General features: G+C 39.0%; 1 protein-coding gene across 8 annotated transcripts; it reads left to right on the top strand.

Moving 5' to 3' along the window:
• KIAA0753 (KIAA0753 ortholog) lies at nt 1–20,188 on the top strand. 8 transcript variants are annotated; one of them, XM_049803092.1, is made up of 16 exons: nt 2–83; nt 1,077–1,220; nt 2,279–2,891; nt 4,232–4,338; nt 4,632–4,694; nt 5,508–5,723; nt 6,891–7,101; nt 8,471–8,655; nt 9,811–9,980; nt 10,798–10,884; nt 11,048–11,138; nt 12,489–12,662; nt 13,741–13,822; nt 15,757–15,877; nt 16,049–16,273; nt 18,618–20,188. In XM_049803092.1, the coding sequence occupies exons 2-16, from the start codon at nt 1,131–1,133 to the stop codon at nt 18,733–18,735; spliced, it is 2,553 nt and encodes an 850-aa protein (XP_049659049.1). In that variant the 5' UTR covers nt 2–83; nt 1,077–1,130; the 3' UTR covers nt 18,736–20,188. The 8 variants fall into 8 exon arrangements, with proteins under 8 accessions (XP_049659045.1, XP_049659047.1, XP_049659046.1 ...); XM_049803093.1 differs by having other exon boundaries at nt 3–83; nt 11,048–11,135; XM_049803088.1 differs by lacking the exon at nt 18,618–20,188 and having other exon boundaries at nt 1–83; nt 8,474–8,655; nt 16,049–18,607.
• Nucleotides 20,189–25,481: the final 5,293 nt, after the last annotated feature.

Here is a 25,481-nt window from a genome sequence, read left to right as displayed (position 1 = left end):
TTCCGGGCCGCCCAGGCCGCCTCGCCGCTTCCCGGCGGCCTCTGCGGCCGCGGTTGCCAGGAGCGGGTTTGAACGGCGTCCCGGTAGGTCCTGGCGTGGGCCAGGGCCGCCCGCTGCCGTGAAGGAAAAGAGGGAGGGCGGGCGGGCGGCCCGGCCCGGCCCGGCGGTGCCGGTCTCGCCCGCCCGCTCGCGCGGGCTGCTGTGAGGGCGAGGCGGGGAGCAGGCCGCCGGCGGGCCGCGGGGGCGGGAGCGGCCGCAGCGGGCTGTCGCCGACAGGGCGGGGGGGGGCGAGGTAGGTCGGCCACCGGAGTCTGACTTGCGGGCGGCTGGAGGGGGGTCGCACCGCAGGGGAGCTCCCCTCGCGAGGGGCGCGTCGTAACCAAAACTGTCGGCAGGCACGGCCAAGCAGGCGTTAGGACTCGGGGTCGCCTGAGGCCAGAAGAGAGGTGCCTGCGGCTGAGCTGAGGCGCGGAGATAAAGTCTGTGGTTCAGTCGCGATAGAAAGTTTTAACAGCGTTATGTGTCGGGTCCTACTCGTCTTTCAGTTCTCAGAGGCAGGTGATGGAGACTTAAGTTTCTGACTGTCTCCACGCATCGCTTTTATTTTAAATGCTTCTCTGTGAAGAAGTTTAGGTTGTGAGCGTGCCCTTGATCAGTTTTCCTTTGACACTAACTTGTACAGACCTGGCTGCCTTGAGCGCTGCCTTGAGCACTGCCTTAGGCTACCTTGCTAGTCTGTTGTCTTTTCTTACTGCAGTCACCTATTTCCCTTGTAGGCAAGTAATAGCTATAAAGGTTCTGCAGCAGTCTTCTTACGGTTCGTAGCGTGAGCCTCATAGTCTGTAACGGTGCTCCTCAGCTCTCCGTTGGGGTGTGTAAAAGAAGGATATAAATTGTAAATTTTGCTTTAAATGGTGGGACTATACTGTCAATTTTGTGGACCACCTGTGTGAATACACAATACATTTTCCATTTCTACGTGGCTCCTCAGGTTGATTTTCTATCTGTTATTCACATCAGACCTGGGATTGCTTTTGAGAGGCAGAAATAATGTATGGTTGTTCTTATGTTCATAGTTGTAATTGTAAGCAAAGGACAAATAACTGGATTTTGAGCATCAAGCCAATGTGATGGGACCAAGCAAGCCAACGATGTCTGATGCTACATTTGCATTTGCTACTCAGCTATACAGGAATGAAGCAAAGGCTTTACAAACACAGGTATTATCTGACTTCTGCAGCAGTGCTGAATTGGTTTTAATTTGTGATCGTTACAAAAAAGATGGTTATGACCTACTTCTGAGACAGCCCACTAGTGGGTGTCAAATCTTCATACTTGTTTTCATGATGCTATCATGCATAATCTTGACACTGTCCTTTTGTAAGGCTATAGATCAGAAACTACGTCTAAATATTATTTATCTGTCTGTTGTGATTTAATCCCAGTAGGCAGCTAAGCACACAGCCGTTTGCCCACTCCCCTGTGGTGGGGTGGAGGAGAGGATTGGAAAGGTAAAAGCGTGAAAACTCATGGGCTGAGGTAAAGACGGTTTAATAGGTAAAGCAAAAGCTGGTGGTGTGAGAAGCAGGAAAGGCCTGGACTCTGTGTAAGCACTGCTCAGCAATATTGAAAACATTGGTGTGCTATCAACGCTCTTTTCATCACAAATCCAAAATATAGCACCATACCAGCTACTATAAAGAAATTTAAGTCTATCCTAGTTTAAATCAATACACTATCTTAACCTCTTACTTTACTACATGGAAACAGTACCTAGAAACTTTATTGTGGTACCATGTTTCAGCTTTCCATTTCTCCTTCTGTTACCTTTGTAAATTTAGTACTGCCTTACTAAACCAGTATGATATAATCCTACCCATTTCTATTACTAATGTTAATTGTTCTTATAACTCATTAATTTCATTGTCAGAACTCTTAAAAAAAAAATTCTTTATAATGGCATTCACTGTCCATTGCCCAGTCACTTTGGAGCAGATTTTTCAATGTGTGTACCCTCCCTAAGGTGCCCACGCTAAGTTGCAGGTAAGTACCTAATGTTATTTACAAGATGATCTAAGTGCTTAATTCAAAATAATTTTGAAAACTGGCATTTGTCTGAGTGGACAGAATACCTTGCATGCCTTGAAGAAGTACCATCATGACAGAATACATTCTAATATGAAAGAGCATCCATTTTCCTTACTGATATACACTAGAGGTATGTCACCTGTGTAAAGTGTTCTGTGTAACGCCAGCTTTTTTTTACACTTTGGAACAGCTCCAGTTTAATAGAAATGTTCCTGCACTTCCAGAGAACTTGGCTCTCAGATTCTCTAATCCCCGTCCAATTATAATAGAAAAACTGAAGGCATCCAATGATCAGAGAAATCTAGCTGGAAGCGAGGACCCCAGCATAAGAAGCTCTGGCATCTTTTCAGCAGTATCTGAAGAGAGACTAAAATTGGCTATTCAGCTAGCCAAAAGGGACATAAAGCGAAGACATCTTGAAGAGCAAGTTAAACAGCAAGTGTTTGGAGATGCTGTCAATAAACCATTGTTGGCCCAGAAGCCACACCAGCAGAAGACTGAGGTATTTGAAGGTCCAGAAAATAAGAATGCACTGAAGTCTCAAACTTGCTTGAATTATCAGCAGAAACTCAGTCAGCCTTCCAAAGTGGAGACTACCACCTCTGGTGCTAAAGTTTATCTCTACACGCCAAAGAAGGGAAAGCTAATACCAGCTGTTTTGGACTCTCCACCCACCCATGACACAGGACTGGACCCCAAGCCAAATGTAAACAAAACAGAAGATAAAAATGTGCAGGAGGTCCTACGGCTGCAAAAAGAATTGAGGAGCTATGTCCAGAAAATTGAAGAACTGACTAAAAAAGGTGTAAGACTGAACAATAATTATGTTATATAAATGTACAGTAGTTTGTTGATTTGTTTTTCTTTCTGATTTTTGGCTTGGATTGGAATCCATATTCAGTTCTGGAATTTTGAGAACCATCTAGTTTTTTGAAAAGCAAATAAAAGCTAGAATGGCTAGCCAGTTTAAGCAATATGAGGGTTTATTATCTCTGACAGTTTGTGGCGAGTTCCAATCCAACCTGCAATGATAGTAAATGAATGGTAGGCTATTTAATAACGTGGGTGAAAAAATACTGGTGTTTGTAGGCCTGTTGGCTAGATATTCAGACTACAAAAAACAGTATCATAATTAGCCATATTCTTATCAGTGATGAGAAAGGGGGCAACAGCTGGTAAAATTTCATTTCACAAGTCTGACTCACCTAATTTATGGCTGTGCAGTAGCATGATTAATGTGCTTTCTGCAACTGCGTTTTGGGCTAACCCTGGCTGGCGGCGAAGCACCACAGGCTTGTGCTCCTTTCCCCCCTGGTGGGACAGGGTGGATCATAGAAAGATTAAAAGCAAGAAAACTCAGGGGTTGAGATAAGGATAGTTTAGTAACAGAAGGAAAGAGGAAGAAGAAGGAAAAAAACAAAAGAAGTGATGCAAAGGCAGTTACTCACTACCTCCCACAAGTAGGCCCAATGCCCAGGCAAAGGGCAATGAGCAATGGCTACCTTCCCCGAAAAACCTCCATTTTTTATTGCTGAGCATGGCATGGAATATCCCTTCAATCAGTTGGCATCAGCTGTCCTGGCTGTGCCCCATTCCAGCTTCTTGCATGCCCCCAGCCTACGCACTGGCAGGGCATAGTTGAAAAAAAGAGAAAGCCTTAGTGCTGTGCAAGTATTGCTCAGCGATAGCCAAAACACTGGTGTGTTATCAACACTGTTCTAGTTGTAAATCCAAAACAGCACCATACTGGTGACTATGAAGAAAACTAACTCCATCCCAGCCAGCCGCAGTATACACTGCATCGCTTCTTTTGTAATAACTAGCTGGAGGTTTAACCATTCCTACCTTTGAGTGCTTTACCTGCAACTTTGTCATAAAACTAAGGAGTCATGTAATTCTGTAAGCTGTAACCAATAAGATATATTGTGTAAGAATGTTTAGTCAAATTCTAAATGGAAATGTGATGTAGAGTTAAAATAACTAGTTTGCATTACTCTTCAAGGGAGCCCTGCAAAATATGATACACTGTGTATTGGTTCTGCATGAAAGAGGCTTATTGCTAAATTATGTTTGTTATCATGGCTTAATCAGGATTTTCACAGGTTAAATCAAGACATAAAACTTTACATTTCATGCTTTTTAGGGAGAGAGAGAGAAATTTTAGGTCCTGATGAAGAGCAACGACTTTGCACTAGGAGACAGAAACAAGCTGCACGGTCAGCTCGGATGCTGTATGTACTCCAGCAACAGGTAGGAACTACCATTTTAAATTGGGATGTATAGTAGCCAGTTTATTGTGATGAATTTGACAGAAATGAACTGAAACAAGAAATTTGATCGGGTTATCTATGAACTTCTATGGCATTCTAGTTCAGATCTGAACGGCGTGATTAATTTCTCTCATGACTGGACAGAGAGATGAGCATCACTGTTGGAAAATTTGGACTTTCACTCAGATGTTGCAGTGAAGATTAATTGTTCATTTATAGATGCGGAGCTAATTCTGACTGACTTCCTCCCCCCCCCCCTTTCTTGATAAACAGGTAAAAGAAATTCAGGATGATTTAGAGAAACTGAGTGCTCATAAAATCAAACATACCAAAAAGGTAAGACATAATTATCCTTCAGGCTGTGAGTAACTTATTGACAGAAAGCTTTCTAGCTAATTGAGTTCGATTGTCTAGGGTACACCCAAGCCCTCTCCAGAGGGAGATTTTCTTTGTATCTTGCACCTTTCATCTCATTCTTACAGAAGTATGTCTTATTTGGTCTGATACAGCCTTTCCTGCTTCCTCCTTCTCCTCAGTTCTTATCTGTCTACAGTAAACTGGAGAAGAAGGCTGTTGGTCTTCTGCTTTTATGTGGGTTCTAATTCCTTCTTCATTCCATTTCCTTTTCTGAGTAACACTGTTCTACTCTTGACTACTTTTTTTAACATCCTGTTGATATCTCTGTCTTATTAGCCTCCTTTCTGATTTTCTTTGCCCAGTGTCTTCCAGAAAGATAGTACTGAGATCATGCCTAGTGTTTGGCCAATATTGTCTGTTCTCTTGTGCTTTTCCATCACTTGTATTTTATTCTGTAACTGGGGGATTGAGAATGTTCTATGTTTGTGTAATTGTTACATGTTAGGGTCAAGCCCATACTCTGTTGGCATAAGTAGTAGAAACATCAGAATATGTTATAACCAGGCTATTTTATCTGAAGCTAGCATGATACTTGATATGAGTACTGTTGTGTAGTACCTTTAGTAGATGACTTAAATGCCTGTTTGGTTTTGTCGCACAAATGGCCTCATATCAATCAGAATTATCCCATGCCTGAGTGTTTCTCTATGAAATTTTGGCAACAATTCTTTGAATAGTATCAGTATTCATAGAAGCTATAGTTATGAAAGCACTTATTTTTCATTTTTCCAGTCTCGAGCAGTATCCAGATTGGCAGCAGCACACAGAGGAGCTGTACGAGCCTTGCAGGCATTTGCCCATCAGTTTACAGATCAAACAGAGCAGCAGATTCCTACCCACTACAAGGAACTGGGCAGTCTCATTCGACAACTCTCTCTCTGTTCTGCCAAACTAGAATTGGATTCTTCCATTTCTGACATTATCATAGACATTTTGCTGCAAGTTGAGGTAGGAAAACACATTTTGTTTTTGCGAAGGCAGAAAAGATGTAGTGAAATATGAGACTGCAAACTATATTGTGTGTTCACGAAATGGCAGAATATCTTTCTGTTGTTTGTTTGGTTGGTTGGTTTATTTTAAAGGCCATATTTTCGAATGTGTAAGTACATTTCTAAATAATGGTGGTCTAAAATAGAGTTGCATCCTAAACATGGAAGCTACCTGCTGCTGTTCTTCCTGTCTTTATTGGTTTTCCTAGTAGAATGAGGACTGGTAGTGATAGTGGTAACAAAGCACCAGTTTCTGATTCATAGTCCATTTTCAGGACTGAAAGAGTTGCATTTTATACATTGGTGTAAGTTACATGTTTATTGTTTTGCAATGCATGCTTTCATCATCAGGATTAGTGATGAGCATCTGAGACTCACGTGTGGTGGTGGGTGCAGAATTGTCCAGGCAGAAGATAAAGTTGTAGCTACAAGAGTTACTTAAGCTCTATGCCCTTCAAATGGCTTTTGTTAGTGATATCTGATGTCTTAAAACATGTTGTTGGTATAATAGAAAAGTTCTGATTCATGTTTCCCGCTGCAGTTCCTACCTACAAGATTTATTTTATTTTAAGTAAGAACCTATGTAACCTGAACTATTATGAAACCAGTATTTAATTAATTTTAATAAAAGCAACTGATAAAATAGCCATAAGATTTTTTATTTTCCTTAAAATATTGTTCTAACTGTAAGAGCTGTGGTTTTATTTTTACTGCTCTGAACTGCTTATGAGAACAGTAACAGTGCTAACTGCCTGGGAATAGGAAGGGAGGTAGAGTTGTTTAAGTTTGGATCAGAAGAAGTATCTGTCTGTCTTACTGTAGTCATGTGGGCATTTTTATTTTTTTGCCTGTAGCCTTTGTGTCCATATCTTTTTGAATATGCTGCAAGCAGAAAATTTGCTGGACCCAATTGTAAATACAAAAATGCAAGCCTTTTCTGTAAATTTAAGTTAATAATATCAAGAAGCTTCTGCATGAACAAGCTATCAGGAAACATCACTACAACAAAAAACAAAACAAAACAACACCAAAAAAGTTCCAACTAGTTAAAATCTCTTGAATTTGCTTCTCATTATTACATCAGGTTTACTGAGAGAGTAATTAAAATTCTAAATATTTGTTGCAGGATCTGGATTCACTGCTGGAAAAGAAACAAACACCCAAAAAAGTGAAGAAATGTATTTCAGCATCTCAGGGCAAATCTCCAAGGAACACTGAGACATTTCCAGCCAGAAAGCAGCTTACATCTCCAAAAGGAGAAAACAAACTTCTCATCTTAAAGGGACAGCATGGACAAGAACCTAGAAAACCTCCAGCTGCCAGGAGTCTCTCAACTAGTTTGTATTTTGAATTATTAAATACATTTTTATCAGATAACTTACCATCTGCAGTTCAGTTTTTAGTGTGTTACATGTTGTTGGTCAGAAGTGTGCAACAGCCCATATGTAGTTATCAGATTCACATAGCCTTGTTATGCATTTTTTCAGCTGTTCCCCTGATATGATAGACCTGCAGGTTTATATGCCTCTTTATATTCCTATTATCACCATGTTCTTAATATTTTTGTCCATTTCTTTTACCATGGGCTACACTTAGAGTGTTTTTCTGCAGTTACAGACACCTAAATGGCAGTTTACAAGTTGACGTTAATGGTGCATACAGAATATTTCCAAATATCTGCCTAGAAAATGCTGTATAAATATATTATTTTTAAATGCAAAGTCACTAACTGTTAGCAAATCTCCAACAAAGCTGTCATTGTTTAACTGTTTACAGTGAAAAGATACGCTGAAGCCTTGGCTCAGAAATTTCCTTGGTTTGTGCAGCTTCTCTACTTTTTAGAGGGGTGGCTTTGTTTTATTCTTACCAGTTCATTAACGTTGATGTCTTCTGCACAGTAATCACAGTTTCAGTACCGAAAGATGTTAACTGAGAGTTAAGCTGAGGACTTTGGTTTTTTGCACTACTAGTTTGCCATGCAACCATTGGGAATTGGTTTACTTTATTCTTTTACTTCATATATGAAAGGAAGTGGGCTTTATTCTTTCTGAAGGTATTGTGAGATAAATTTACCACCAATTTTGACACCTCGTGAAAGCCATTATAGCTTATTACATTATTATATAACCTATATTGTTTTTCTTCTTTGGGGTGTCTTTCTCATACCACATACTGTTTTTACTAGAATAGTAAGTATTCCTTTTTACCCCTAGGTAAGGGCGAGAAGAATTCTATGAGAGGAATTAAGCTTTGGCAGTCCAGAGAGACAGTATATTGACAAGCATCTAATGGTTTCCACGTGTCTTGCTGCCTAAAAAAGAATGTTTCGTTATCACTGCCTAGACCTCATATGGCAATTACTACCAAAAGGCTTTCCCGTGATTTTCATATATATATGTGTATTTTCAAATATCTATATACATATAAATATGTATATGCACACAAAACGCAAAATCTCCTGTTCATTGAAACAGCGTAAGAAAGACAATTTATTTAATACTTGTCAGGAAATACAAGGGGTTTTTTTTCTTTTTTTATTTGTTTTTTTTAATTTATGATAGCGCTTAAAAGTTCATGATTAAGTATAGCTAGCATAACAGAAGTATCAAATGTAGAAATAAAGATGATTCTTGCCCCTTTCAACTTACAGTTGAAAGTTTATTATTTTTGATACAGATAAACATTGACATGTTGCAAATATTTCAGCAGTTCAGAAGGCAAACAGTTGTGCTCATATACACAATAAATTCCGAGAAGAAAACGACCCACCTGTGCCAGAGAGAAATGCCACTTTACAAGGAAACACAGATGCATTGATGAGAGCTAGAGCTGTAAAAAAAGAAAGTGGCCCTTTGAAGAAGAAAAGCATGTTATTACCTGCAAAATCACAGGTATGGAAGTGATAAAAGAATTTATGCTTTCTTCTTGTCCTCTGGGATTTGTTATATAATGTAAGACACTGTCAAGCTTTGTAGTTCCTCACATTTTTTTTATTCCGATCTAGGAGGCATAGGGGGATAAACTACGTCATCTCCCTACATTATTTCTAGTGGTTATGACTATTTTATCAAATGTTTTTTTGAAAGTAGTGTTATTGTTCCTTGGAAACGCACTGTACAACTAGAAAAAATAACAGAATTAGCAAGGAAAACTTCCACCGAAACTAGTTTCATGTTTGAAATTAGCATGTTTATTTTACAACTCGAAATTAAAGCTGAAATATTTTCCTCTTATTGGAGGAAATCACCCTCTGTCATGAAAAATGCACTCAGCAGTAATGTTGTGCTAATGCTAATGTTACTAGGAGGATATAAGTTAGGCAGGTATTTCTTTAATCAATGAAGTATTATAAAACTTCACAATACAAATTCTGTTTCCTGGGAAGTTCTTCTTAGAACCAGCAAGAGGCTTCTGTAATGCAAACAAATGAGTTCTCTAAAGGATATTTCAAAGTGCTAAATTCTGCAAATAGTTGGGGTTTTTTATTAAATGCCCTTTTTTTTTTTTCTTTCCTTGGGGTATCACCTTCAGCTTGAAAAGTCAGATCTGATACAGTAATGCATGCATATGTAACTTTACTGCTTCCCATATCTAGCTATCAGTGAAGATTGTGAGCAGGAAGGTTGAGCATTTCAGTAGTTGATACTGAGGGGACTAGTCTAAGTGTCCTTGTAGCAAATATAAATACAGCAGTATTATAGTTTCATGGCTGAATAAAATGTTACCTTGGAAAACTTCTATTTGGATTTATTAGGAGTTAACATAGAGTCTAGTTCTGAAAATTTCAAAAGAAGTTTTTCCCTATGAAGAGCAACATTGGAAAAATTGGAACTGTTTGCAAAAATAATAGTTGCAGGATTGAGCATATGTTCTTTTCAGGCATAGTGGTACTTCCCTTTAAATCAGTTGTAAAAATCCACATACGTCAACTCTGCAACAAAGCCAGCAGGCATGACTTCAAGACAAATTCTGAAGCAGAATGCAAAATACTTTAAAAATTCAACAACTGGAATGTATGTTTTTAATGTGATTGTGCTAATTTTAAGGGAATGCTGAAATCTCTAAAATCAAGACAGGTACAGCCTCAAGGAAAGCACGCCCGATTTCAAGAGACAACTATAGCTTTCCAGCTAAAAGAGAACAAGCGACTTGTTAAGGAGAGCAGAATACCCTGCGTGCCTCCAAACCCTACACCTCCACCTGTTTCACCTAAGCGGTATGTTCGCAGTCTAGTGGCACCCGTTTTTACCCTGCTTTCCTGTGAAAATGCTGCTATATCTGTACTAGTAAATAGGCTGGATTTGGCATGGCCGTCAGACCATGAAGGCAAGTGGCACAGCGCAGCTCGCTACCAGATAGTTGTATTCTTTTCCCACTTGGCACCAAGTGGCCTCATTCATACAGCCTGGGAAGAGCCATTATGCTTTAAGAGCTTTATGCTTTTTCCCGGGTCAGGTCCAAGTATTCTCTGGGAGTCACAGGCCAAACTATGCTAGGCAGGGCATTGACAAAATACACAGTATGCAGAATGGATATTCACAGCACTGCTTTAAGAAGGTAAATTTTATTTCCCTGTTCCAGAAGGACAAAATATGTATCTTTGTCCTAGCCAGTAACAGAGTGCAGGTTTGTTTATTTTAAGCTATATTTGGCATCCTGTAGACCAAAGCTCCCCAAATTTAGTTTGCTTTGGGACTGCTGTTTGTGGCAGTTGAAGCAGGAGATCCAACTGCTGATCCTGCTGCTGGATCTTTATTAGGCAGTCTGCATGGTAAAGATCAGGAGCTCGTCTCTCCAGGCAGTATTTGTGGATAGCCATGAAGTTGCCTGTTTGCCAGTAGCAGAAACATAATTGAAGATCCCTGGTTCTCAGCAGAATTTCCTGGCTTTTATGGTCTTAAAGTTGGTACTAATTTTCTCTCTGAAGTTTTTTGCAAGTTTTCTAAACTAAGACTCAGAATCACATGATTTTATTCTTCAGTAGTTAGAATGTGCATTTTTTAACCCTCTATGTTACTGTTTTGTTTTTGAAGACTAGCATGGCTTGAAGCAGAAAGTTCAAGAGTCAAGGTTCTAAGTGACCTTCACAGTGGAGAAATGAAAAAAATACAAAAATTAAGGTAATGACTTTCTTTGAAGAGCTAATAAATGGTGTCAGATCTGATATGGTCTTCTCCCCACTCCAACCAGTCCCCCAAAAAGTACATTTATATGTTTGGGGTTTTTGAATTATTGTCATACCAAGTTTCAGAATGGCATTGTCATTTCTTCTTTTTTGTGTAGGTCACAAAGTGCTTCTCCAGCCCAGCATGCAGACAAAGTTGAGAAGGCAGTACAGGAACGCTTAGAACCTCTGTTAGACAGGACACAGGTAGTAAGTCAAGCTCATGCCACTGTTTGAAGGATGCCTTTAGAGCTGTAAAACATTTATAAAGGGGCAACACGCAGTTTCTTTTCAACTTAATGCAAGTCATATTTATGTAGTCAACACAGTTTTTGACATTTGGGGAGTTTATTTCCATTTCAGTATGTGGGTCTTGAATTATTGTAATGAAGTTTTGCAAAACTGCATTAAATTTTATTTGGTTAGCTTCTTGTCAGGTAGATGCATTTTAAGTTGTTTTTGAATGGTCGTAACAGTCCATGCTGAACATGACTGGACTTGATAAGATTACTTCAATAATTCTTATAATACCATATTTGATGCCTAAATAAATTTCAGCTGGTAATATTAATGACTAATAATACAGAAAACTTGATTATCATGAGAGGATTTACATTTTATTTGGAAGATCCATCTCTCCTTGGAAACAAACTGTCATTTGAAGGATTCTTCATTTATAAACCACCTTTTAACTCATGCAGCTGAGAAGGTATATTCTGTCTGTATGTTATAGGTAAAGCTGTTTGACATTTAAGGCTAATTTTTATCTTTGCCATATAGCAGAATGCATCTGGAAAAGTAGTACTGATTTCCCAAACTTAGCAATTTCAACTTACATAAGCCACATCTTTACAAGCATGTGTGCCTTCTAAAGTATTGTTTTGTAACCATACACATTATGAAACAATGAGAAAGCTCCTTCCAACATCACCTCTTTTGTATATTTTTTGCTTGGTGTGACCTTGAATGCATAAAGTTGCTTAGGGGTTAAAAATGTTTTCACATAAAATAATACAGGTAAATGAATAGTGATATTGTACCACAGCTAACTGGTAAAATTGAATACAGTTGAAACCTACAGCTGTGGCCTGGACCCTATATATTTACTCATTACCACCTGGAGCTGCTGTGAGACTGTTCCTGTGTGATAAGTTAAATGTGTGTGTAGTGTTTCATAAGATGAGGGCCTTCATTTCACTTTCTTGAATTCCTGGGTGATGTCTGAACCTGTGACAGTTTCACCTTCAATTTGGGAACATAGGTGTGTAGCAAGCTTTTTCCATATTCATTGATTTTATTGGTAGGAACATACTAAGCTGTTTTTATTGATTTGGCTTACTGTGTGGGTAGAAGGAAAACAAAAATTTGTTTGGATTTTCATTGAAGGGAAAAGTTGAAATGACAATTGGATTATTTCCATAAGCTGCTGTAAGAAATGTTTGATTTGGAAGCATTCTTTTCCCCCAGTTGTTTTTTGTGGGTGTTTTTTCTTTTTTTTTTTTTTTTTTTCTTGCATTGGCTGTGTACTTTTTTGTGTGTGTGTTTGTTTGTTTTAAATAGGAGGTTGCAGCAAATGCAGATATTCTGAGTGAAAAGCTATTGGATGATCTTTTGGAAGATACTGCTCGGGAACTGTGGAGTATGGAGCAGCATGAGAGACTCCAGACCGAGGCTCTGCCTATGGCTGACACACATAGTCTGGATTCAATGTTGCAAAGAATGGAAGAAATTGAAGTAAGATTTTCTCTGTTGGTTGGTCTCATTAGTGCCAGTTTCTCGTTTACTGTCCATAAATTGTAATATCTGTAAGTATCTACATTCTTAAATGAAGCAAGGTCTGACTGGATCGTTGTATGAAATGAAAGACGTGGAAGGAGTTTACACTTCAGCAAAACATGTAAGAATAGAAGAATGTTTGCCCTAATGGTTTTATTGCTAGCTTTAGTGTTGGTAGACCTGAGTTTGCTTCCCACCTCAAGACTTTGTGGCTTAGATCATTGTATGTGAATGGGAGAATCAGTATGGTGATTATTTTGATAGTCTCACAGATTGGAAAGTATTTAAATGTTTATGAATTAATTTTTTTTCCATTTTTTTTTGTGATACATGATCCTAGTATTCTAGTAGCATGAGTGTCTTGAGGAAATATGCTCTAGCATATTTTACAGGGCAACATGGGGAAGTCAGACAAAAATACATGGTTATCTCTGTCCTTATTTATCCATCTTTCTATGTAAATATTCATGAGGTTATAACTTACTTGACTTGAACTTTCTTATATATTGGTTTCTTAAAAATTTTTTCTTTGACCAGCTTTTCCATAGTTTTTGGTTGAAGTCCTATTTCAACCTTCCTGTTCTGTGAAATTTATCATAACTTAGAACTACTGAGTTTAGTGCCATTTACTTCTAGAGATCCATTCGTAAGTTGGAAGCGTGAAGCTTACATTGTGCAGTGTCCTTATCCACATGAGGCACTTAAGCATAAGTTTGAATTCACTATTGGTAAGGGAGGAACAGCATGAGGGCCCTTCAGTTGTTTGGCTAACTGCTGAAACGGGAGGAGTTGCCATGGTACTGGCAACTAGTTGAGTCTTCAAGTATGGCAATTTGAACAAGATTATTATCTGTGATTTCAGATTTCTGTGTTATGTGAACTAGGCAAAATAACCTTTTCTGTGTTACGTTAACGAGGCAAAATAAGCCTACTTTGACCAAGGAGGATCATGACCTGCTTTCCTATTGGGTGATAACTAGTACAGCTGAACTGCTAAGTATGTGTTGATTGATTAATTTTGTATGTTCAAAACCAGAGATACCAGGAGGCTGTACGCAGGAGATTCACCCGGATTGTGTACAGTGATTCTGAGTTCTGGGGCCAGGAGGACAAAATGGGTAAGTCTCTTTTTAATGCAACTTGGTTTTCCTGTAATCTGTATCTTTAAATTCAGATGTTTTGAGATCAAAATCATTGGATTATATGTGATGAAATAGCACCATCCAGACACATTTTTTACTATAACTGCTCCTTTCAGAGGACTGTTTCTGAAATATAGTTCTAAAATCAGTATTTTAAAAAGGAAGGATCTCTTCTGAGAACAGTCTATCATTTTCTGCAAGCCTTTATTGGGGCTGCATTTGGATGGAAAGCACTGCTAGTGCAACTTAGCTGAAGGATAGGAATCTTTAACACATACTTCCAATCATCACATGTAAAGTTTGAATGTTGTCCATTTTCTAGGCATTTGTCATTCCTTAACTTAGATATTTTCTTTTCTACCAAAATGTGAGTAGTAATTTTTGTGCAGTGAAGATGATATTCCATAAGTACCTACACTCCCAATTCATCTGTAAGCTACTTGAATTCACTGCAGAAGACATATCTGCAGTGAGTTATCCTAAAGCCACTTCACTTCTTTTCTTGTTAAGCTCTTCATGACTTGCCTGTCTTCAGTTTTGAGAAAAGGACTGGCAAATCTAAATCTTAATCTTGAAAAGAATATTTAGTGTGTTCTCATGTGACTTGATTCCTTTGAAACACCATTTATTACTTAGCAGTAATCATTTTCATGCTGATTAATTCAAAATTATTCATAACAGTTCACAGGCTGAGGTAAGGTATAGTGAAAAAGTCTGTTTGTTCCTACTGTTGATTTCTTTAGGCAGGAGCAAGCAGATATTTATCTTCTAGTTTGCTTCTCCCATTTTCTTTCCTTTGTTTTAATAAACTATCAGTTTAAATGGCTTAGAGTTCAAGAGTAAATGTTAGGTAAATATTAGTGTAGCAGTGAATCCATAACAGTTTAAGGTTTTTCTGGCAGACACAGAAGATAATATTAAATTACTTAAGCTTAGAAGATTTTTCTCTTTCCTTATTCCTTTCAAGTGATGGTGATACTGTTTTTAGATCTTGCAGTGTACATGCAAGTTTAATTTTTACAGCCTCAGAAAATCTGGATTTTTCTGTACAGAATTCATTATGCAATGTCCTTCAGCAAAAAGTATTTAATCCTTGAAAAAAACCCACAATTTGGATGCTTCCAGTTCACATTAATCACATTTTTCCTGCTTGTTTTTATTGGATAGAAAAATAAATTAAAGAATGTAAAGTACTTCAGATTAAAGAGATAACTTATTTTTCACATCAGATTAAATTTTTAATTGAGAGGGACCTAAGTAATATTAGTAGAAAACTGTTCACTAATGAAAGGTAGCATTCCAAACAATAGTTTGATGTTTCCCATACATAGATGTACATACTTCAATATTGTTTGCCACAGTGGCATGCTAATAAGGATAACTTATGCTTATCGCTTTTCCCATCCCCCTGCTCTGTTCTTTATTGTACTATTTGACTGAGTACAACAGTGAAGCTACACGATCTTCCAAGCTGAGTGTCTGATCACATACTGACTTTAATGGAACTGTGGGTTTTTTACACCAGTTGGAAAAATCTCACAGTAAGACTGGTAAAGACTTAGCCCACGTCTTGTTGGATTTTTTTTCCATGTCTTGGATCTACTGCCAAGCTTAATAGACTACACTCATTTTAGAGTGGTATTTTCTTTCTCTTCTCTAGAAGTACCCACTGACACAACAAACTATTTATACTAAAGATAGGATTTCTAAAATGCTCAGCTTTAATACACCAAGCTCTTGGAAATCCTACATTGAATTTACATTTTAGGGGCTTGTCACCTTCAATACTTTACTTATCTGAAGGACTTCCCCTTAAAAGAAACAAAAGTCTTTGTGAGGATTTACCTGCAGTAAATGTAGTTTTTCTCTTCCAAAAAAAACAATTTTAAATGTTATTTTCCTCCTTCTAGAACAACAAATTGCAACAATAGCTAAAAGACCTACATCTCCTCATCCAATTCAGATAACCAAATTAATTGGACACACAGAGCCAGAAGTGAATATTTTATTTGAAAAAGTTTTTGATGGCAAGTAAGTAGAATATTTGGCCTTCCATTAAACTGTGGTGCGTATGAGCTGTGTGTCTTCATTATAGTGTTTTCATTACAGAAAATGATGGTTACTATTTGAAGAGATTTTCTGATCCTTCAAAAAGATACTTGAAAATCTAGTTCTTGCTTAACAACTGTTTTATCTTTTCAGTGATGTTGAGGAAAACAAAGAAGCAGAGGAGAAATTGCAGACTGGAAATGACATTCTGCAGCCCTTGACTCGGAATTCTCTGCAGAAGGAGTGCTGTGTATGTCTGTCTGTGCCAAAGCATATGCTCCAGAGCATCCTGGATTATAACAGCAGATACAAGCATCACTTAAAGCTTATTTCACATGAGGCAGTAGGCAGTTTCAATCCATGGCAGATCGCTGAGAGGTATATGAACTATCTTCGTGTTTTTGAAGTGAATGTATCAGCTGATGAACAGGTTTTTCTGTCCTTATTCAGGAAAGGAGTGGGGAGGGTGCCATTTAAATTCCAAATTGAAAGCCACAAGCAGTCAGCTATTGGACTGTTTCTCTGCTGGAACTTGGTGTTCATGGATTTTTTAAGGTAGTTGGATAAAACGAAAGGATATGGGAGCAGCATGTCCTGGAGGAGTGATTATTTTCACATCTTTCTATGGTGTTACCACAAAAACAACTATGTAAAATACAGGGTAACTGAAATTATTTTCAGAAGACTATCATCAACAGGTAAATTGAAGGAAAACAAAATAACTTTCTTTTTTTTGAGTGAAAAAGAAATAAAGCACTGTAAACAATTGTGCAAATTTTAATCTTTGTGGAGAGGAATTACAAAGTTGGTGTTTCATGGAACAACAGTAGATATTCTTTAAAAAGAGACCACTGGCCTTAGCGCCGATTTCAGTGCTTTCTCTTCCACAAGTCTTCATGCTTCACGGAGCTCACTGCAGGAGGTGTGACATAGGTGGCTTACCATCCCTTAGTACAAATACAGGAGGTGAAGAAGCTGTAAGTAACAGTCTCTCTGCTGTTCACTTCCTGGCAAAGAAAAATTGTTTGTCACACTTAATGTCTGCTCAGCAAGCAGGGCAATGTAAGCTGAAATACCCACCCTTGCACTGAAGCTTGAATAAGTATTTTGATTGCTCAGTACCCGGTATAGCAACTAAATTATATCACTGGTTATCATTTCCTTGCACTTTTCTTGAGTGATTGCCTATAATTGCCTAGAAATCATTTTAAATATGTACAAGATATTTCAGAAATCACCTATTGGTCTTGTAAAGTCCCAGCCCCAAAAAAGCATGGAAATACAGGCTGAACGTGAACCTTGCTAGTCCTGTTCTTTCAGAACTGAAGAAATACTGGCACAACATGAGTTGGCATAGAGGGGTCATTAATTCCCTGCAGAGTGGAAATTAGAAGACTTCCGACTATGGGAGGAGAGGAATGAAAGAAGAAAACTCTGGACTCTTAAGAAAGAATTACAAAATCTGACTTCAGTGGTTGTAGATGGAGTGGTTTGCCATAATTATCTGTATTGGCAGATTGGACATCAGGCTTAATTGTCAAGGGTTTTTAAACTTCTGCACACATTTTTGATGTATTTAAATCAACTCATTTGAGTAACATTTGGCATCTGCATCAGTGTTTCCAGGAACAGGTCCTGCAATATTTCAGATGACTTGCATGTGTGAAGTTAATCATGTGTGGTGATGGTTTTGCTCAACTGTGGATAAGTAGGCAAATGTTTTAATAACTGTGGTTAGACCACTGTATTTGAATCTGGTGAACTAAACCACTGAAATATGCCTTGTCAGTTCTCAGTACCGTCATTCTGCCTTCTGAGCTGTGCTCCTTTTTATAATCGGAGTGAGGCTGTGTAGTTCAAGGACTGGCACCTTCTTGGGATTGGCAGATGGATTAAATGGCAGCGAATCTCTCCTGACAGCTGAATTCCACTGCTGCCATTTGCCTGATAACATGTTGTTACTTGAAATCAAACTACAGATGCTATCTGATATCCAGCATACTTCATTGACTTACTCTTACCACCAGAGGGCATTATACATCTTTTTACATAAAATAGTCTCCCACAACGTTTAAAAGAAACACTCCCATGCTATGCTCAAAAGGTCTTAGAAAGACTAACTTTATGATAATTTAGGATACATGCACAACTGAAGAGAAGTTTTCAAGAGGCCAGTAAACAATTGTGTTCTTACACTAAAATAAAACTACCCTTTAGTTAGAAGGGTAACTAAATAAAAATGTTAATCCTTCTGTAACATCTGCTGTGGTCCAGAGATCACTGAAAATTGAAATTTCTCATCTCACTTTTCCTTAAACTTTATTGCTGTCAGTAATGCCTGATTCAGTGGCAGCTAAAATCAATAAGAAGCTTCCCATTTACTTCAGTGGCCTTTGGATGAGCACCATAGTATGTTAACTCTTGTTCCCAAAGCAAAATTAGTAGTTTGAAAAAAGGAAGCAACCAAGATGCCTCAACACTTTTAAGCCTGAAGTATGTCCTTTGCTATGAACCAGTCTGAGGAAAGAATTTCTGATATCTTATACAACACATACCAGAACACATATCAGATCTTTTTTTGGGCTAAGCAGTAGAAAGAATGAAAAAAAACATGAGTATTTGCTTTTTCAAATCAAATCATTGATATCAATGAAATGAATTACTGGAATTTGAAACCTGACTTTCTGAACCTTTTTCCTTTTCTTCCCTCCCTCTCCCTCAGTCTTGCAGAGCAACTAACAGAAGAAGCCCTAAGTGATGTGGCAGCAGAACTGCAGGATGTTTGTGAGGATTATGCAGAAGCTGTGTTCACATCAGAGTTTTTGCAGCCAGCTCAGTAAATACTTTCAAATCTGCCCCATTATCAAATGCAACATTAGCCTCAGTCCAACAGTGTTATCGGATGATCTCATTTTTCATGTTTTTTTAAAAGTCTGTGAGATTCTGTACACAAAATGAATTGACTCCATCAAGGATTCATCTCAGGTTTTTATAAAACCATTATCATAATGTTTTCCTTTTCAGACTTTATTATACTGCGTTTATCAGGCATTCCCCCTCCCCCTACCCCCCCCAAGTGTTTCAATAGAATGAAGTAAACTGTTACAGGTAAAGTTTATATATTTTGATAGGAATACCGATCCATTTGTATACCTGTATTACTTCATTAATTTTTATGTGTGATCTGGGGAGGAGGACTGGGTTCAAGCAGTGTCATGAACTTAACTGAACAGTGCCTCAATTTTCTGCTTTAAAATGGAAAGAATCTGACTTACCTACCTCATAAGGGAGCTGTGGGCTTGAGTTTATTCTTCTCAGTAAAATCCATTGTATACATCTGATAGCTGTGTCAGAAGAATGAAGCATTATTCATATTTCTAAAGCCAGAATGGAACAGCCCAGAGTAAAAGGTGTTTAGTTTGCTGTTTAGAGCTTTCAGTGTCATGTAAGAAAGATGTCTGACCACCATGTTTAGCACATATACTAGGATTAGTTCTTTTGGGGATGTGGCTATCCAAAGGAAGGATTCTTATGGCACAGTATTAAGCAGATGTAAAAACTTTAGCATTGGCTGTATTTGTAGGCCAACAGCCTGTTTAGACTTTTGCAATCAACTTCTGAATGTAGTACCTCTTCTGTTGGTTTCTGAACATCACTAGCACATTATGCACAGGCAAATGAGACCTTTCAATAGAAGCACATCATGGAGATTTTCTTCCTTTTTTTCTTAAACTAGTCTCAAATATTATAATTTTATCAGCATTTAGTGATACAACCCTACTTTCCTTACTCCAAGAATCCCATTGAAATCAAGAACAGCAAAATAAATTAACAGTTGGCATTTCTGCAATATTGAATTAACTTGTTCGTTTCAAGTAATCAATGTACTAGTTTGGGTTATGTCTGGAGCAAGCAATGAATAATAATTATTTATGGTAGTATTCTAGGGAAATGCGAATTCAACCCTTGAGGTAACTGAAAAACCAATATGACAGTCTGCTGCTTTTGACAATTTTTTTCTCCAATAGTGTTCAACCTAGAACAGAATAATTTTTAACCTTCTAAGATTATTTTTATTGCCTCTAATTAGAATATACATTTTAAAAATAATTTTGTTTTTATTGAAGCTTGGTTTACCTTTTTGTTTGTGTTGAATTTGCACCAAATGTAATGATGTAAATATTACTGCTGATGTGTGACTTTGCTGATGTGTGATTTCTGTGATTTGAAACACTATGTTTTTTATTTCTAAGATTACAGAGATAAGCCTGTTTTTTAAGTCCAAAAGACTAAACCCATAGAGTCTCTATGTATGTATATATATGCTTGTGAAAGTATTTTCAAGATGTTTTATTTTTTAATAAACAAAACTTGTTTCTTAGGACTGAACATAGTTTTAATTTAAGATAACTTCCATCTGAACCAATTTGGAATGGTCAGCACCCAACATGTAAGGGAGACCCTAGCAACATTAAAAGAGTCAGACTACCATATGCCTCAAAGTAATGTGGTCACCTGTCAAGGTAAACATACTTTCTTTCTTAAATCCCATGGTGCTGTGAGTGATATCGTCTGACTGATGATGCCAAAGTGAACTTTTATTCTGGATGAGAATTTTGTGGCATTCGGGTGCCGCCTTGGAGCAGAAATGGGTGGAGAGTGAAGGCTTTAAGTAGGATCCCTGACTTCACACTCTTCAGTCCTTCCTAAGGAAGTTAAGTAAAGGATTTTGTAATGCATTATTTACATATGCAAACTAGACAATAACAAAGTTTCTACCCTGAAAAATTTCATAATGTAGGGCTTCATCTTAAAGTGACTCTGCCTGTCATTCTTCCCAAGGGACAAATTGGCATCAAGCTGGATAAACATTATACGTGTGCAAAATTCTTGTCACAGTATATTGATAGAGACTATTTATGGGGCTGAAATCTGCAACCATAATACCACTGCAATTGTTAGCTATGCATCTGATGTGCCATGTTAACTGGCCATGCACTTATTTAAAGCACAGTCATGCATCTGAGTCCATACTTCTTTAAAGTTAAGTCATGGGGGAGTACCAGAAGCTGTTTCAGATTTTAAAAGTATTTTAATGGTATAGACAGCGAAGAATACATTTTCTTGAAGACTGCACTGTTTCTCATTGCTGAAAGTCTTTAGGAACAGCTTAGATATCCAAAATACACTATTCCACCTGGTGTGCAGAGGATCTACTTCCATGCATCTGGACTAGATTTCATTGTAAGAACTTTGCAGGCCTGTTTTTTCTTAATTATTGGAAGTTTATTCGGTGTCAGAACTGTGAGAGGGAGGAAGCAAAAACAGCATGAAAATTCAGTGGTTCTATAGACGTGTGGATGACTCCAACAAGTATCAATTGCTGCAGTCATATATAGCTGATGTCGAATTAAAGTTTAGAGTTGTTCGGAGTAATTTAGGTGATGGCTGGTAGAAGCGTCTCAGAGCAGTTTGGTGCAAGGGCAGTGCTGTATTCCGGGTGCACCAGCAGGCATTTGTTGCCCAAACCAGCCTGCCTGGGACCTGTGCCCATGGCCAAGAGCCCCCCGTGCAGTCAGGCCAGTCCTCGGTCCTTGCCAAAGCTGTGCCACAGGTACAGCCACGTCCAGCCTTGTCCCCTGCTCATCCAGACTCACTTGACCTTGGCTCCGACTCGTTGCCTCTTGCGGTCTGGTGAGGCCTGGGCTGTCAGTGGGACCTGTGGCTGTTGCCGTCCTGCCTTGCTCAGGTGCTGTGGGACCGTGTCCTGCGGGTGCAGTCCCTTCCCAGCCTGCGCCGTGGATATGCTCGGCTCCTGGCTTGTCCTCCCTCCTGTTCCTCCTTCCTGATAGATAACTAGGTGTGTAGGGAGCAATGAAGTAAGGGGATGAGGAGTGACTCTGGAAAACCTCTGAGGACCCTGGAGACAGGACTGCACATTTGCATTCTACAAGCAGCTTCTGCAACTCCTGAAAACATGCAATCTACTCTGTAAATATTTAACTGTAGAAATTAAATTGGCATGCTTCTGGAAGTGAGGTAGTTATGGCAACAGTGTTTGCTCTACCAGTGCTTTGGAGAGCTACTTTTTTCTAATGCTGGACCTAATTCAAATTCCATTAATGTCAATGTAAGAGCATAATTGAACTCCTTTCTTCTCTTTGGCTAGCTTTGTCTCTGGGTTACTCCTGGAGGCTAACTTTCTGCACATCCTGCTTCTCTATGGACTACTTTCCTTCCAGGAAAAAGAGGTGGGTTTTTTTTGGTTTGGGTTTTTTTTGAGAACTGATTCACTAGCAGTGGGAAAAGGGGCTCTGTTTGTGATGTACATGTCAGTCAATTATCAGACAAATAGAAGATCTGCTTCAGTATACCTGCTCAAGGTATGTCCTAGAGGAACACAATAGTTTTCAAGTATATTTTTCCTCAGACGACCCCACATTCTCTCTTGCAGCATCCTTAAAGTACTAGATTGCACTTATGTTTTAGGATGATAGTCCAGTCTGAGAGAAAAGCAGGTTGAAGGGCAGTGGTCCCAACTGGTCCTTTATTGTGTTTTCTTGTGCTTCACCTGTGTGTTTGTGTCTGCCTGTTGTCACTTGCATAACAGAGGTTGCAACATGTTGGTAAAAGGGCTGCCTCAGTTCACACAGCTCCTAGCGCAGGGCTGGAAGCATCTGACCAGTGGGGCTCCTAACCACCACTACAGTATTAACGTGGAACAGAGATCTGGCTGGCAGAACCTGCCTTCTGAAATACCTCATTGAGGACAACTGAAATAAATGCAAAACAGAATTTAATTTTAAATTGCAGGTATTACCCTGCACATAAGGAAATGTAACCTAGTGTTCGAAGTTCAGTCCTTACTTCCACTCATTTTGTGGAGACAATGTCTTTCTTTATTCTTTTTGCTGTAGGAAGATGTCTCTTTTCATGGAATAAACTCAGTCACTGCTGCTGAGCGGTATTTTTCAAGGACTGATATTTAATATATTTACTTTTTGGTTTTAAATGTTCTTTTAAGAGCCCCCTGATTTGCTAAGATGCTTTTGGACATGTATAACTTTCAAAGCAATTATATAGGCATGGGTGTAAAAATTGCTGAATTTGGAGCTAATTCATGAGCTACATGAGTTTTCCTTCAATCAAATTGCTACTGTACTGTATATACACGTAAATCTAGCTATATTCCAGCTTTAAAAAACCACAGAATGTGATCCCACAGCATCAAGGTTGTAGTCAGTGCTTTCCTTTTGCCCCATTTTCCCTCAGTGGAGAGTTGTATTTTCAGTCTAGCTGTGTCAGAGGCACACACACAAAAGACAGGGTCACCCTGACAAACTAGGGCACATGCCATGGGTGATACCTGAGAGGGTTCTGTTGCTCTGGCTAGTAGCTCAAGAGGCCAAGATGAAGCAATCTCGTAGTGGCCACGAGAAAGCAAGAGCCTGTGGTCCCATGCAGGTGGGTTAGATTGGCCACAGCTGCAGTGACTCTAGTGTTAACTGGTCTTAGCCTGTATGAGAAGGTAACGAGTGAAAATGCTGCAGCTTGGGACTATGTGTTTGCTGGTTCCACTTTGATCTGTAGAAGGTGTTGCTGGAATACTTTGTTTCCTTCTGGGGCTGGGAAAGCTGCCTGAGTGCCAGCTGGAGGAGTGAAACTAGTCCCTGCTCTGAGCTCAGGTTTCTGGAGCAGGGCAGCTCTCTGGAGGTTAATGTAGGTAGACTTCCTATGGGGAATAATACATGGTGCACCAGACTGTTAGATTAGTGTGAGAAGTGGGGGGAGGAAGGGATGTGAATAAAGAGAGAGAATGAATTATGTCTAAGTAGTGTTCGGTCATGCTCAGCTAGCTGTTTAATATAGGGAGGAATGTTTTCTCAGGACTTAGATTTTTTTTTTTTTAATGGTACTTTGTATATACTGAGAATTGTAACCTTTCCTTATGCATTATGCACTCTTCTTCACCCTCTGTTTGGTACCTGAAAGCACTGTGCAGCCAGAACCTGGCTCACTGTGGTGATTTTTGAAGCTGCTTGCTAGTCCTTTGGACTCCCACTAAAATCAGTAGGGACTGAATGTCACAGGTATCTTGATCTAGTTCCCTTAAAGATCTGTTTCAGTGTTGTTTCTCGTAACCCCATTACATAAACCTGACCTTGAGCCAGCCTACATGGTTGGGAGCGGATGCAGCTGTGATGCGAAAGGGCTGGATCAGTGTGTAACAGCACTCTGTGGTAGAGGAATAAACCTGCAGGACTGAAAGCTGAGGGATGCTCTAGCCTGCCAAACCCTTTGGTTTATCTCAGCCTGGTCACTGTGTAATGTAAATTGGGTTTATTACTTGTGGAAGATTTAGACAGGAGCTGTGAGAGGGAGGAAGGGTAGGTGTCCTATAAAGAAGATTTTATGCAGAAAGACTCTGTTCCATGTTAACTGATTAGAATTCCTTTGTTGTTCCCTCTTTTTAGAAAGGTTTTGGCTTCCTGTTTGTGCCTGTGTCAGAGGTTAGGAAACAATAAGATTTAATAGGCTTGGAGGCAAGGAAAGTCTATAACTTAGATCATTTTATGAGTGAAATGGCTGTCAATAGATTCCCCATTCTACCAGTCCTTCAGCAGGGGCCTGTGTGGGATTAGTAACTATACAAAGCCTCCCTATGGGCTGTGTTTGAACTGGAAATCGAACAACAGCAACAGAGCATTGCTATTTTGTGGCTGGTGTTGTAAGGTGCTGCGGCCAGGAGGAAAGATATCTGACGCATCCCCTGCACTCTGCGCTGTAGCGGTGGCAGCTTTGGGCTTAGCAGGTCTGTGGGCTAACATAGCAAAAGGCTGATCTTCTGGCCCAGCTGAAGACTGCCATGAGGCCATCAACAACTTGGCACTGCCCATCTGGCACCAATTACTCTTTTCTACAGTAAACCCTGCAAGGGTACCTAGAATGGACTGGTGTCTTGTGTTCTGCTCAGTTCACTCTCAGGGCACATGTTGTCTTGGCTGTTTATACTTGATGTACCATGTAGTGTTTCTCTGTATGGGCAGATTAGTTTAAAATAGAGGAAGTACAATGAAAAAGGGAGGGGGTTGGAAATTGTACTGAGCTTGACAAGGAAAACCAATGTCTCATTAGTCTGTCCTGCCTGCTGACAGCTGAAAGGAAAACTAGTTGTTTCTGGTAATATGTCCTAACTCTGTTAGGCTGATTTCTTTTTCATATTGTTGTTCATTAGATCTTAATTTATACTGATAGAAAAGATTTACCTCAAGCTATTCAAAATGCCTTTGAAGTTTTCTCCCTCATTGAAATGAAAGCAATGCTAATCAGTTATCACTTACAGCAGTCTAAATTCTTACTAATGCACTTGTCTCTGAGCAAGTGGTAGTCAGTGAAGTTATCTTGATCAAACCAAATGCAGAGCAAGAGAACAATCAGTGTCGATGAAGTCATGGGCAGAAAATGCTGATTTTTTTTTTGAAATTAAATTGCAATTCTTCTTCTGCTACCACCCCCTTTGTCTTCAGGGAAGTTTTGCTCAGCCTTCTAATGAGCCGAACAAAAGCTTGAGACTTCTTACTTGCAA

Source organism: Accipiter gentilis, chromosome 6 (assembly GCF_929443795.1).
Source record: "Accipiter gentilis chromosome 6, bAccGen1.1, whole genome shotgun sequence".
Lineage (NCBI taxonomy): Eukaryota > Metazoa > Chordata > Aves > Accipitriformes > Accipitridae > Astur > Astur gentilis.
This window is presented reverse-complemented; position numbering and strand designations above follow the sequence as displayed.

Bases quoted from the DNA above. Each gene is read 5' to 3' on its own strand.
- KIAA0753 (XM_049803086.1), top strand. From the start codon at position 1,131: ATGGGACCAAGCAAGCCAACGATGTCTGATGCTACATTTGCATTTGCT. The intron at 8,656-9,810 runs GTATGGAAGTGA...GCTAATTTTAAG, and splicing joins TATTACCTGCAAAATCACAG to GGAATGCTGAAATCTCTAAA. The intron at 9,981-10,797 runs GTATGTTCGCAG...TTGTTTTTGAAG, and splicing joins CCACCTGTTTCACCTAAGCG to ACTAGCATGGCTTGAAGCAG.